Source organism: Martes martes (genome assembly GCF_963455335.1).
Source record: "Martes martes genome assembly, chromosome: 4".
Taxonomy (NCBI): domain Eukaryota; kingdom Metazoa; phylum Chordata; class Mammalia; order Carnivora; family Mustelidae; genus Martes; species Martes martes.
In genome coordinates, this window is record NC_137891.1 from 147,767,596 (window position 1) to 147,781,516 (window position 13,921).

A 13,921-nucleotide genomic window follows, 5' to 3' on the forward strand; every position below is an offset into this window, starting at 1 on the left:
CTGCCAGTTACCGTGTGGGTTATCTCTGTGGGAGCAGCTTCGTGGTTCTGATAACCAAAGAAAATGTTCACGCCTAATTGTAACCCTGTTTCCATGAGGGGGTATTTGCTCTTTTTCACTTCATTTCCCTTTGCCTGTGGTATTTGTCTCTTAATTTGTGAGGGTTATGTGACGTTATCTTGCTTTTTAAAGGACAGGGGCTGTCTGTGGCAAGTGCACGTGTACGTAACAATATCATGATTCATAACAGTGTAGTGCTTAGTGCCAGACGCAAATAAAGTAATTCATCTCAAGGTTGTTAGTAAGCTTTCTGGTGTGACAGCGATGCATAGACAGCCAAGGACTGTGACAGGAGCTGAGACTCTCCCTCAGGCACAGTGCCGTTCTCTTTTTATGCGACTTCCTTTTCTCAAAAGTAAGTTTAACCTTGCGGTAAGGGGGAATAACTCCATCTCTAATTTCTCACCGAGCGCTGCCCTCTTTGTAACCCAGAACACTTTGTTCTGTTTTCTAGTCAGTTATCCAGTCAACTGCTCATTGTATACTTGCCCCGCATAAGGCACAGTGCTAGCTACTGTGATGTGATCAGAACAGAAGGTCATGCGTTGCCCCTAAGTGATGCGGTATTGCGTGTAGGGCAGCAGTGGTTCCTGAGGAACCATGGCTGAGCAGCTGACTCCCTTGGTCCGAGGAGAGAGACTGACGCTTTCTTTCCACTGTTCATCCTGAAGGATCAGGTGTCTGCCAGTTCATGACTACTACTGCTGACACTGACCAGGGAGCATCTTCTACCTTCCCGGACGTGAACTAGCTTGTTAGGCTGTCATTTGGATCCCCGTTAGAAGTGACTTGACAGGGAAAATACGGAGTAGTGATTTAAGAAACAAAGCTTTTGAAACAAAAAAAAAAAGTCAATTCAGATATAAGGTTTTATCCACTTTATCATTTCTCAAGAACTGGCTGTATATTTGGCCATATCAGAAATGAGCTTCATTTTTCTTTAATGTTGAAACACTAATTTTTGGCAGAGTTAATTTATTTAAAAAAAAAGAGCATCCCAAGTTTCTAGCCTGCTTGGAAGAAAATTGGCTAAGTGTGGCTATACAGGAATCTGGGCTTATGCTCACTGTTACCAAATATCTTGAGGTTAAACATTCTTCCAGGATATTTCCCATTTTTCAGAACAACTGTGTTGTTGCTGCATTTGACACAGAAAATTACATTGTTTAGGTTGTATTTGAGGAGAGGATAAAACTCAGGCATAGGAGAAGGAGATTCCCAAAGATTGAGACTCTAATTTTAGCAAACAAGTATGATTAAAATTTCAGAATAGATACCTGCTTTCTGACCAGTTAAGGAGGTGATTATGTCTAGAATAAATTCAGGCCACTGAGTACAAATAAATGTATTCATTTTACATTTATATCTATGTAGTTTTGAATTTGAAAAATACTGGGAAAAAATATCATTCACAATTCGTCAGTGAAAAATACCTGTACAAAATTTGGAATGAAAGTTGCCTGTCCCCGACCCCCATGCACGTATATGTACCTCCTAGGTAATAACTACCCATTTAATACATAGCTTTACTGACTTTGTCCTATATATATGTAAAATATACCTGTGCATGTTCTTTTCTTCTTTCTCTCTTTAAAACTGAATTTTGTAATAAAGCTATACCTAGTAGCGTATTTTCATTTAACATCTGTCATGGACATCTTTCCTGGTCAGCACTGTCATCGTTTTTAATGGCTCTCATCAGTTTCTGCACCTGTTGTACCCTGATGCTGTCACTTATTAATGGGCATTGGATTATTTCTAAGTCTTTGCTCTTAAGACAGCTTCCCATATAAATTTGTATTAATGTGCATGTGCTACCATTTCTGAAGGACAGATTCCTAGAAAACGGGATTTCTGGCTTAAAAACTATATACATTTTTAGATTATATTCAGTAGTATTAAATCTCTTTCCAAAAAACTTATACCAGTCTGTACTTCCATAAACCCATTCCTTATTTCTCTTGTTAATACTGAATATTTTTCATCTTTAATTTTTCATTATAGTGGACAAAAATAACATTTTATTATTTAATTGGTAAGACTCTGATTTCCTTTGAATTTGAGCATTTCATCGTGTGATTATTGGCTGTTTGTATTCTTCTGTAAATTGACCTAGTTATTTGGGTTACTTTGGGGTTATCTTACTAACTTTCAGGAATTCTTTTTATGTTCAGCACATCAGTGCCATGTCTACTTTATGTATATGTAAATTTTTTCTTCCATTCTTTTGCTTCTCTTTTTATTTTTATTGATGGTGCCTTTTGCTATACAGAAGCTTCCACATTTTATGTGGAAGATTTTTTCCTTAACAGTTTAACAGCTTAAGTTTCCTAACTTGCTTAGGGAATGTTCTCCCATCTCAAAGTTATAAAAATGCTCATTTCATTTTATACTTTTACAGTTTTACTTTTTGTACCTAGCTCTTGAATTCATTTAGGATTTCTTTTTATATATTACATAAGATAGAGATCCAATTTCATTTTCTTCCAGATGGATAACTGATTGTTGTAAGATCGTCTAATGACTAAATTTTTGTTTTCTCTATTATTTTGATGTGTTGTCTCTATCACATGTCAAAGCCCCCACATGTCCACGGGTGTGTTCCTGGACTTCTGTCTGAGTCATTCATTCATCTGTTCATTCTTTACCCATTTGTATACTATTGCTCCCTTGTTTTCAACACCGGTAGCGCCAGTTTGCCCAGCATCATTCTTCTCTCAGATTCTCTTGGTCATTCTCAGAGTTTGAGAATGTCAAGTTGTCCTGCAGAAAATCCCACTGAGATCATGTTTGGAATTGTGTTGAATTTATAGGTCAGTGTGTGGAAAATTACAGTACAGGTCCTTTCCATTCAAGAACATGGTATCTCCTTGTTTATTTGGGCCTTTTCTTATGTATTTTAGTCAAGGTTTGTCATTTTCTTCATGGAAGTTTTTGATGTTTTTGTTGAAGGCACATTTCACTTCTTCACCAGCTGTTCTCTCCTTTTTCAAATAAAAATTTTTAATATTCTTTGGTTTGAACTTTAAAAATATTTCATCCAGCCCTCTAGAGTTTTATTGGCATATTATGATTTAAATTATACTAAATTTCTATCACAGTTTAAAGGATTGGCGTCTTTATATCAGTTCTTCCTCTCCAGGAGAATGACTTGTCTAGTCATTCATTCATGACTTGATCAAGTCACCATTTCAGATTGTCTCTGATATATTAAAAGGGATTTGTTAAATGCTGAAAAGAAAAAACTGTCTCACACTGAGGTCTAACCTGCACCATCCTTGTTTTCAGGCAGTCTCAGCATTGGTACAGCCTTTAGGGGTGTGTGCAGAGTACCTCAATTCCTCGGTGGTTCAGGTAAGATGGGGCCACTCTACATTTACTCAGAAGGTGACCTAGGACATACCAGTAGTCATCATTATCTTTTTATCAGGTTGTTCAGAATTGTGTCTAATCCAGAGTAACTTCTTTTTTTCGGATAAGCTATTTTTCTAGTAAAAATATAATCAGAAGGTAACTAAAAAATGATTAATAATTTAAAGTATAAGAGATCTCTAATATTTATGATTCTTTACCTTTTCAACTTATCCTTTTATCAAATATGATTTATATACGATTACATGTGTTTTTATCTATAAAATAGGCGGCATATATCCCAGCCCCCTTCCCAGGATTGTTGAAGGATTCATTGCCATTATGTATTAAATTACAGCAGCATTGAGCAACCCACTGGGCTTACTTACTAGCCAAGTGACTGCTGAATAGTGGCCTAATGGCACATCATGTCTAATTTTCTGCCCCTGCAGACCGTAAGCCAACAGGTCATCACATAGGCAAAGCTGGGTATATCCGTTTGCTGATGCTTAAGGCCTATTGTACTTTCTTGTTTCCTTTCCATTTCAGTTAACAAGTTTTACTGAATGAAGTGTCACTTTGAAATACCTTCATTTTTTTGTTTTCTTTGTAAATAGATGTGTGAAACCTATAACTTTCACAGAGATTTTTTTTTAAGTCACTATAAATGCCTTTGAAAGCATTGTGTCCTTTGGGAGCAATGTGTTTGCACTGTTCCTTCTTGTTAATATCTCATTCACTTAGGGCCATTTTAACAAGGGAGATAAGATTTGTTTTAGTAGGTTCTGGAAATGTCTACAATTTCTAAGTGTTACATGCTTTATTTAAATGTCAAAGTAATCCTATAAGATTTTTAAATGAAATCAGATGGCTATTTATGCCTTTCTTCATTCTGGTTATTAAGTTCTTTAGAAACATTTAGTGTTCTTTCAGCTTATTCAACATAGAATCATGAGTTTTATAGTAAGATAAGACACAAGAGGCAAAATAATTTGACTTTTTAATAATTTAATAATTATTAATAATTTAATACTTGGCTTTTTAATAATCAGAGCCAGGATTGGATTTTTAAATGCTCTTTACCCATGCATTCCATTGTGGAAAGAGATTTAGCATAAATATTACAGCTACTAATTAATAATAAGTTTTTTAGAAATTCTAGGTTTAATAGAATTTTTGGAATTTTATAGAGTAAAAAGAGCAAAAAAGTGTTGAATATCCAGCCGCAACATATTTAACTTTAATTATTTCAAACTGTCCAACCTTACATTTATTCAGCAATATATTCATGCCTTGAATTTATTCTCATACTGTATTCACATCCTATTACTTGATATAAACTAACAATTGACTATACTACTTGCCAGTTCTGTGACTTTGGAAGACATATGTATGTGCCTTGGCTTCCTTGTCTGTGAAAGGGTTATCCTGCTGTCTCAGCTGCAGTGGGGAGTAAGCAGGGCCCGTGCTGCTGAGGAGAACAGCATGCTCGCCTCTTACCCTCACAGCCCGCAGTCCTCACTGTACAGTGGGCATGAGGAGAAAGGAGGAGATTCTATTTGGATAATTGTCTGAGGTCGTTTTAATTCATTGCTAATGTCTTCTTGGCTTTGCCAGCCAAATACTATCTTCTCTTGTCACCAGATAAGTTTTAAAAATTATTTTACTTAGATGGAAGTGAGCATTTAGACCAAGCTAATACTTTCTTACTTCTAACGTAATACTTAGAGTCAGTTATTGGATTATGCTACCATTCTGGAGCAGAGTGTTGTGTTAATCTCCTCTAGAGGCCTCATTTATATCAGCACACAAAATTAATGCGTATTGCAGCACATTTTTTGTGCTCCATGCTTATATTAATTTGTTGAAGTCAAATGTAAAATATTTACTTTATTACAAAAATCATACATACTCATGCTTCATGTTTTAGTTTATGTGTCTTTGGTTGCTTCTTTTTTTTTTTTTCCCCAAGATTTTATTTGACAGAGAGAGATCACAGGTAGGCAAAGCAGCAGACAGAGAGAGGGGAGGACGCAGGCTCCCTGCTGAGCAGAGAGCCTGATGTGGGGCTCAATGCAGGGCTCGATGCAGGGCTCGATCCCAGGACCCTGAGATCATCACGTGAGCCGAAGGCAGAGGCTTAACCCACTGAGCCAACCAGGGCACCCCCTCTTTGGTTGCTCTTTAAAAAGACCCTTATGAGGGACGCGTGGGTGGCTCATTTGGTTAAGTGTCTGCCTTTGGTTCAGGTTAAGATTCCAGGGTCCTGGGATCGAGTGCTGCATTGGGCTCCCTGCTCAGCCAAGAGCCTGCTTTTCCCTCTGCCTGCTGTTCCCCCTGCTTTGCTCTCACACTCTCTCTCTCTGACAAATAAATAAAATCCTTTAAAAAAAAAAAAAAAAAAAGACCCTCAGACGAATCACTGAATTCTGGGGCGCCTAGGTGACTCAGTGGCTTGAGTGTCTGCCTTCGGCTCAGGTCATGATCCTGGGGTCCTGGGATGTAGCCCCATGTCAGGCTTCCCCTGCTCAGTGGAGAGCCTACATTTCTCCTCTCTCTGCACCACTCCCTGCATGTGTGTGCGCACTCGCACGCTCTCTCTCTCCCCCACTTCATAAATAAATAAGAATCCTTGAATTCTACTCCTGAAACCAGTATTGCACTGTATGTTAAGTAACTAGAATTTAAATAAAAATTTGAAGGAAAAAAATCTCAAACTTCTATTGGCAAAAACAAAAAAACTTAATAAATGAGACATATTTAAAAAAATAGAAGGACCCTGCTAAGATAGCAGTGACAGGGACTGCACCCACGTGGTTTGAAAGGAGCTGGGGCATGGAGTCCCTTGAGGGCCTGCTTGGGATGCTGGTAGCTAGCTGCAGCATCTGATACTGGAATCAAGGTCTTGGCATTGCACTTTCTCCTCTGTGAAGCGTGAGTGAAGAAGTGACTTCTCTCCAGTTCTGGAGCAGAAGCAGCAGTCTTTATTAAGCGCAGCACTTCTGTTCCACAGCCAATGCTAGACCCGGTCATCCTTACTACGATCCAGGATGTGCGCAGTGTAGAGGAGAAGGACCTCAAAGACAAGGTAAATCCTATCCCCCACCAGGTAGGCCCCAGTGCCCGTTCACCCATAGAAGCACAGCCAGGATCTAGGGCAAGGTTCACACACCTTTGTTCTTTGGATCCTGGTCACATACTACTCATATCAAATTAACTATACATTTCCTAACCAAAAAGTGCTTTTTCTGAAGCACCAGGTTGGCCGTAAATCTTACCAGTAGAGTCAATTTAGGGTTCTCAGTAGGTGATACCATTCAGAATTCTACTAACATGTTGATTTAGATAGTATTGTAATTGGTATAGCATTGAGGATGCTTTAAAATAAGTCCATACTATAAGCTTATCCAAAGTTGTTTAAATCAATTTTAACATTTAACATGATTTATTTTGTTGACCTTGAAATTCTCACAGGGCCCTTCCCTTTGCTCACCTGTGTACTAACTTATTTAAAAGCAAACTAGTTAATTGACCATATGGAGTATTGGATATCACCAAACCATTGCTGTTGAAAATGTGCTAAATTCCTGTGTGTGTTATAGAAATTGAGATCAGAATGTTTTCATGGTTCCTTTTTTGTTTGTGTGTGCTTTTAATAAAAGAGATTGGTTAGCATCCCTGAGCTCTTGTCTGCCATCAAGTTACTCTGCATGCGTTTCCAGCCGGATCTGGTGACCGTGGTAGATGACCTTCGATTAGACATCCTACTGCGCATGCTGAAATCCCCACATTTTAGTGCTAAAATGAATTCTCTCAAAGAAGTAAGTTTTACATTTGCTTCCAGAAGACTTAAAGCACAGACTCTTTAAACTCTGCCAAAACATATGGTCATTAATGTAAAAATGTTGGGAAATAAAGAAGGGTTTCTTGTAATCATACAAAAAAGAAAACAATGATTATACATAAAGTGGTACATAGGGCTATAATTATTAAGGTGGTCTTTATATATGTGTTACATTCAAAATTCATTCTCTGAAGTATTTGTGAAAGATCTATTGTTTTTGTGAAATTTCCTAGAACATAATTCCTTGGATTAGACCTTTCGAGATTTACTGTTTACCCTAGGGGTACACTTCCTTTTGGTATATTTCAGATAGGTGTTTCCTTAAACCAAATGTTCTAACTTGGGTTGGACCAAAACAAAAAGACTACAGCTGTGACCACCTAAGCAAAATGCTGGAAGTGTTTTCCTATCACTTCCTAAACTTCATCTGAACGTAGTTGGTTTTGGTGAGTACAGTTGGAGCCAGTATAGTTCAGTCATATCTCTGGTCATCTTCCCTGAAGGTCCACATTAGCTAGGATTCTTTACTGCAAGTGGAGCAAACTCATCGTGAACCATCTGGGGCCAAAAGAGGAATTACAGGGAGGAAGGCTGGGCTGTTCCACGTGAATGAAGGATTGGCTGGCCAGACCATGGGAGGGCAGGGACACATGTGGGCAGCAGGAACAACTAGAATTTGAGACCTGACCACTGCCAGGACTGTCCAAGTCTTGTCCCTGCTTTTCTGAGTGTGTTGGCTTGGCTTTCTCTCTTCCTACAGAGTGATATTTTTCATGGGGTAGACATCATGGCCACAGATGGTCTGTACTTGGGACCAGGGAGGGACTGACACTTTCCGGTCCCAAGTACAGAATTCAGAGGGTGCACTGGTAGAAGTTGGGTCAGATGCTTTTCCCCGAGCCACCCCAAGTGCCATTCTTGACTCCCTGTTCTTTTTAAAGACACATCAGGAATAAATAGTCTGTTAACTTATTACAGTAACTGGCTTTCAATACATTTTGACTAATTATCAGACCACATTACAACACTGTATAAATCACAGGATATGTATATAAGTATATATATTTTGATTATGCATATTTACACTAGGTTTATTCACAATAATTCTGTCTTTTTAGGTAACCAAGCTAATAGAAGATAGCACTTTATCCAAATCTGTGAAGAATGCTATAGATACAGACAGACTGTTAGATTGGCTGGTTGAAAACTCAGTTCTGTCAATTGCATTGGAAGGTAAGTTGCTTTAAAAAAAATTTTTTTTTTTCTGGGGCGCATGGGTGGCTCAGTGGGTTAAAGCCTCTGCCTTCTGCTCAGGTCATGATCCCAGGGTCCTGGGATCGAGCCCCACATCTGGTTCTCTGCTCAGCAGGGAGCCTGTTTCCTTCTCTCTCTCTGCCTGCCTCTCTGCCTACTTGTGATCTCTGTCTGTCAAATAAATAAATAAAATCTTTTAAAAAAAATTTCCTATCATAATTATAAATAACATTTTTTGTACTAATGGTAAGAAAATGTTGTTTTGACTGTATTAGCCTTTAAATGTTGTACAAGTTACTATTGCTTTGAATTAATAGAATCGTATTTAAAAAGTCAGTGTTCAGGGACGCCTGGGTGGCTCAGTTGGTTAAGCGGCTGCCTTCGGCTCAGGTCATGATCCCAGCGTCCTGGGATCGAGTCCCACATCGGGCTCCTTGCTCTGCAGGGAGCCTGCTTCTCCCTCTGCCACTCTGTCTGCCTGTGCTCACTCTCTCTCTCTCTCTGACAAATAAATAAATAAAATCTTAAAAAAAAAAAAAAAAAAAAAAAGTCAGTGTTCACTGTTCTGCCTCTTGGGTGTCTCTTCTCCTAGGCAACATAGACCAAGCCCAATACTGTGATCGTATAAAGGGGATTATTGAACTCTTGGGCAGTAAACTGTCTTTAGATGAGCTCACTAAAATTTGGAAGATACAGGTAAGTTGATCAGAATTACTTTTGCCTTTTTCTGACATTTCTGGCAGAAAGAGAGGGTGGAGGGTGGTGAACGAGCAGGGAAATGGAGCTTTTCTGTCTTGCTTCAGCCACAGCAGCTCTGCCAAAATCTGCTTTCCCATCTGGGGCTTGTGTCAAGGTTGTGTATGTAAGAAAGGCTTGCACTTGCTCAGAAGATGTGAAACGACTGAGCACGTCTAGCCCTCTTCGTTTCTCAGTTAACACAATGAAGAGCCCTCCCACAGGCTCCCCAGCAGTTAGTGGCAGCACTAGAAGAGTATGTCTCTCATTTGTCAGTCTTGTGTTCTTTTCACCGTTTGCTCATCAGTTTTCACGGATGAGTTTTTCCTGTTGGGTTGTTAACGTGAGAGTGAGAGTCCTGCTTACTGAGTTCCCAGACCTCATCTCACCAGGACTCCCCGAGGTCACTGCCGGATTGGCCATGCCCCTGCCTTTTCTTTTCATTCACTTTTTTACTAGTCCCTTGGACTCATTTTCCCCCCCACTTTTCTGGTACCCTTTTTAAGTCTCCTGTACTAACTTATTTATTCTCTTCTTCTTTGTAGATACTAGTTTTGTTCACATCTTAGCCCTTTCCTTGGTCTGTAATCTCCCGTGGGGCAGTTTCTTCCCCTCCTGGGGCTTTAAGTGCATTTGGATGCCGCTGACACTCAGAACTATGTCCCCAATTCAGACCTCCTCTTGGCACTCCAGTGCCATGTGCCTGGACACATAACAGTTATGCCTTCTTGCATGCCATCTTGTAGGCATCTCAAATTCAGTATGTCAGCATCTAGTCATTTTCCAGGCTATTTCAGTAATGGTATTAGCCTTTGTCTAGCCACTAAGCCAGAAGGAGACCTGGGGCTTACCTTGACTATACCGTCTTAGTTCACTGTATACTCAGAACCTAGTCAGGAAACAGAAGCTAAATTGGGTATTTCAGAGGGAATTGGATACAGGGGCCTATTTACAAAGGCCTTGCTGGGGTGGAAGAGCAAAAGAGAGAAGTAGGAATGTTGGAGGAACAGAATGGGGAAAGGGACCTCTGAAGTCCAAGGAAAGGGAGCAACTTTGGGAGGTGCTCTCCTGTCACATGCTGGGGTGCCAGAGAGGTGGTGGCACGGCCACCAGGGCTTCTCTCTGGCTGCCACCGATGCCAGCCCCTGCGTCCACTTCCTGAGCACGAACCCATGCTTCTTTCTTCCTCTTCCCTTCTCATTACCCAGCAGTGCCTCTCATAGGCAGAATATCACAGCAGTGGAGCTAGGAGAGGAACTGTAATTTGCAGGCTCCCAGCCTAGCAGCAGAGAGTAGGCTATAGAAAGAAAACAGTCCCGGGTCCTATAAAATCTTGCTTCCCATGTCCACCGTAGTTGAATACTCTCATTTGTGAGTGTGAGCTTTGAATCCTTTGAATCCACCTAAGGTTGGCGATTAGAGACCATAATGCAGATATTGTATATCATTGCTACGTTCAGTGAATACATGTACATAGTAGATACTAAGCAGATTCTTGTAGAGTTGAATCTCATTCCAGTTTTAGTATATGTGCTGCCGAAGCGAGCACTAGAGTTGAATCTCAGAAAGTCTGCCTCTCAAGTCCTTTGCATGGTGTGCAGTGAGGCATGATGGAGTCATGTTTGAAGTTATAAAGTGAATTTTGACCACAAAGTTGACCACAGGGCCTACATCACTGAGGCAGAGATTTACTGGATGTGGGATAAATTAATATTAGTTGAAATTATAAAGAATCTAGGGGCAAAATAAAAAATGAGGTAGATGGTACTCTCAGGTAGATGGTACCCTCAAGCTCATTTATAAAGTGCTGGAAGTGAATGTGTTTGGTCTGTGCTTAGTTCGAACCTTTTTAAGAGCCAGTTGAAAATATTTCTTGCTCTCCTCTTGAAATGCATATGTGTCGGATTGAGAATTTCTTTTAAAGATTTAATGTTGCTAGAAATTTCAACAAAGCCAACTGATGGCCATTAACAGTGGTTGTTTCCTGTGTTTTTGTTGTCATGCAGGTGAGTGCTGATCAGGCCAGAATCAGTTTATCTTGTTGCTATTTTACTTGGGCTTCTGTCAGTTGCTGGGGGGAAGCATGAGGGTCTTTCCAAGTTGCAGGACGTAACTTTCCCCCACTGTCTCCTTTTCCAGTCGGGACAGTCATCTACTGTGATCGAGAACATCCATACAATTATTGCTGCAGCAGCTGTCAAATTTAATTCGGATCAGCTTAATCATCTGTTTGTTCTCATCCAGAAGGTATGTGTCCAGTCAGCTGCGCCTGCTTTTAAGTTTTTCTAAAAGAAGCTCATTTTGAGGTCTCTGAGTTAAGTAACTCTTCTTACTTTGTTAAACCATTTTAGCTCAAGTGTAAGGTTTCTGCATATTTTGCCCATTTGATGAAATTGGATTGTCTTGTCTTTCCTGTTCCCCAGAGCTGGGAGACTGAAAGTGATCGAGTGAGACAGAAGCTGTTGAGTCTGATTGGACGAATAGGCCGGGAAGCTCGCTTTGAGACCACTTCTGGAAAGGCAGGAGAATCCAGTTAATCTTCCCAGCTACAAATACTGAATGTGGTCTGACTGGTGTGTGGGCCGGCTCATCTTGTGTGGCATTATTGCAGGTGTTAGATGTACTCTGGGAACTGGCGCATCTTCCGACCCTGCCCAGTAGCCTTATTCAGCAAGCCCTGGAGGAGCACCTGACAATCCTTAGCGATGCATATGCCGTGAAAGAGGCAATCAAGAGGAGCTACATCATTAAGTGCATCGAAGACATTAAAAGGGTCGGTTTTGTCTTTGGTCTAGTTTTGTTGTCAGACCCATAGTGTTGTAGTTAGAGCCAAATCATTTTCTTACCCTATTCTGTAAATTAAATGTCCTGCCTGGAAACTCTTGCCTTAGAGTCCAGGACTGGGAAATTACGGGTACTGCTTTTTCCAAGTCACTTATGTTTCTCTTAAAATTAATTTCAGCCTGGAGAATGGTCAGGTTTGGAAAAAAACAAGAAGGATGGATTCAAGGTAAGAATTTGCAGATGGAACTGCGTAAAAGGTATACTAATTTAATAATTTCTTTCAATAAGTGATACTATACTTTGAAGATAACAGTCTCTTTTGGTGTTTCTTTGAGTAAAGTTCAGATAGAAGCTGCTATTTAAATATTCATGAATCCAAGGTCACGTTCACAGAGTAGTTTCATTTTGTTGTTTCCAAGAAGCTGTAAGACCTTAATTTAGTTTTTTCTTTGTAAAATAAATGCAAAGTCTGCACAACTTTATTAAGTATAGTGGATTAGTATCATGCCTGTTTTTCTGCCTTGAAGGAGAAATGGAGGAACACTCATAGAGTGGGAAGAAAGAGTTTCGTGCAGTGCTGGCACATAGTCGTTTCTCAGGTGCCTGGTTCAGAGGTGTCCATAAAGAAATTCCATAGTCCTGCTGCTGGGGTCTGAGGCTAGAAGGTGGTCTATAGCTAGCGACTGCTGTGGGAGCCCTCCCCTGCTCAGGGCTCTGGCCTCTAGGCTGCGGGGGATTTAGGGGCCACCCTTTGAAAGCCTGGTTAGCAGAGGAAGCAGTGAGGACTGGAGCTCTCCTGTCGCCCCAGTGCTTCAGCGTCTGCCCGTGCCTTCCCGTGCTTGCCTGTGCTCTAGGGGGCTCATGACAGGGCTGCTCACTGGAGCCGCAGCCCTGGCCAGAGGAGGTGCGCTCCTCCGGCCAAGGCCCTCAGCTTGCGCAGACCCAACAGAGAGCCTCATAGTGAGAGGGACTTCCTCTTACTGTGACATAAGAAAAGGTTTTGGTGACTAGCCAGGGGCTCCGTTATTTCATTGGTTCAACATTTTTCTTGGCTTTCACTAAGAAGTATTTCTTTAAAGGATCTTGAACACTGCTCCTTTTCACTGGTGTATTCAGAGACGCTCAGCTCTTGTTAAAAGGCTGTGGTGACTCAGTGGGCTTTCATGAAGTTCTGTGTGGTCATCAGGTTTAGTTGGGGACACCTAAGAACTTGGTGTTTAAATTTCTGACCCCGGAATTCAATCAGTTGAATTTTCTATATACACGCTAGCTTTAGAGATTTTCAAAAAGTCACTCACAGGCTGGAGCTGATGGTGCTCAGGCTGTGAGGAATGGTTACTTTAATTCAGCAGCGTTGCTCTCATCCTCAGATACAGTTCGAATTTTTCCAGTTTTCTCAGCTCGGTAGTCCGGATCGTTTATTGCAGCCTCCGCCTTTATGCTTGGACCTCGTCCAGAGTTATATAAGGAGTTTAGATCCTTCAGTAGTGACAGTGAGAGGAAAAGGGTATCTATAGAACAGTGGTCTTTTCTTCTCAGTAACAGATATGTTTCTTTATAAATGGGAGGGGTCCACACCCAAGAGACTGTTCCCTGGAAATTGGCTTTTGAAAGCAGAAACCCCTTCCCACCATCCGTTCCTTCCGTTCCTTTCTCGTGTGGCTCAGGCTCAGTGTTACTGAGCTCTCCTGGTCGGTCCGCGGCATCCCTGCGTCTTCGCTGCCTCTCTGCACTCCTTCCATTCATGCCTGTTGTTTTATGACAGAACTCAAACAGCAGCAGGGCCATTTTTGGAGTCATTTTGTGAAACTTGAAAGGAGTACTCTTCATTTTTTTTTTTTTAAATCTCCCACTGCTCCCAGTAAAGAAATTCTGATGGACCGTTACTTTGTT

At 40.7% G+C, this 13,921-nt stretch overlaps 1 protein-coding gene across 1 annotated transcript in view; it reads left to right on the plus strand.

The window, feature by feature from the left end:
* The window catches only part of USP24 (ubiquitin specific peptidase 24), a gene marked incomplete at its 5' end in the record, with an annotated part of 138,189 nt that overhangs the window by 43,281 nt on the left and 80,987 nt on the right, over positions 1–13,921 (plus strand). Inside the window, 9 exons of the mRNA XM_080800089.1 lie at positions 3,349–3,414; positions 6,425–6,499; positions 7,074–7,232; positions 8,374–8,488; positions 9,102–9,205; positions 11,384–11,491; positions 11,668–11,763; positions 11,856–12,017; positions 12,207–12,254. Coding sequence (XP_080656215.1) covers positions 3,349–3,414; positions 6,425–6,499; positions 7,074–7,232; positions 8,374–8,488; positions 9,102–9,205; positions 11,384–11,491; positions 11,668–11,763; positions 11,856–12,017; positions 12,207–12,254 — 933 coding nt within the window. The remainder of the gene's footprint in view (positions 1–3,348; positions 3,415–6,424; positions 6,500–7,073; positions 7,233–8,373; positions 8,489–9,101; positions 9,206–11,383; positions 11,492–11,667; positions 11,764–11,855; positions 12,018–12,206; positions 12,255–13,921) is intronic.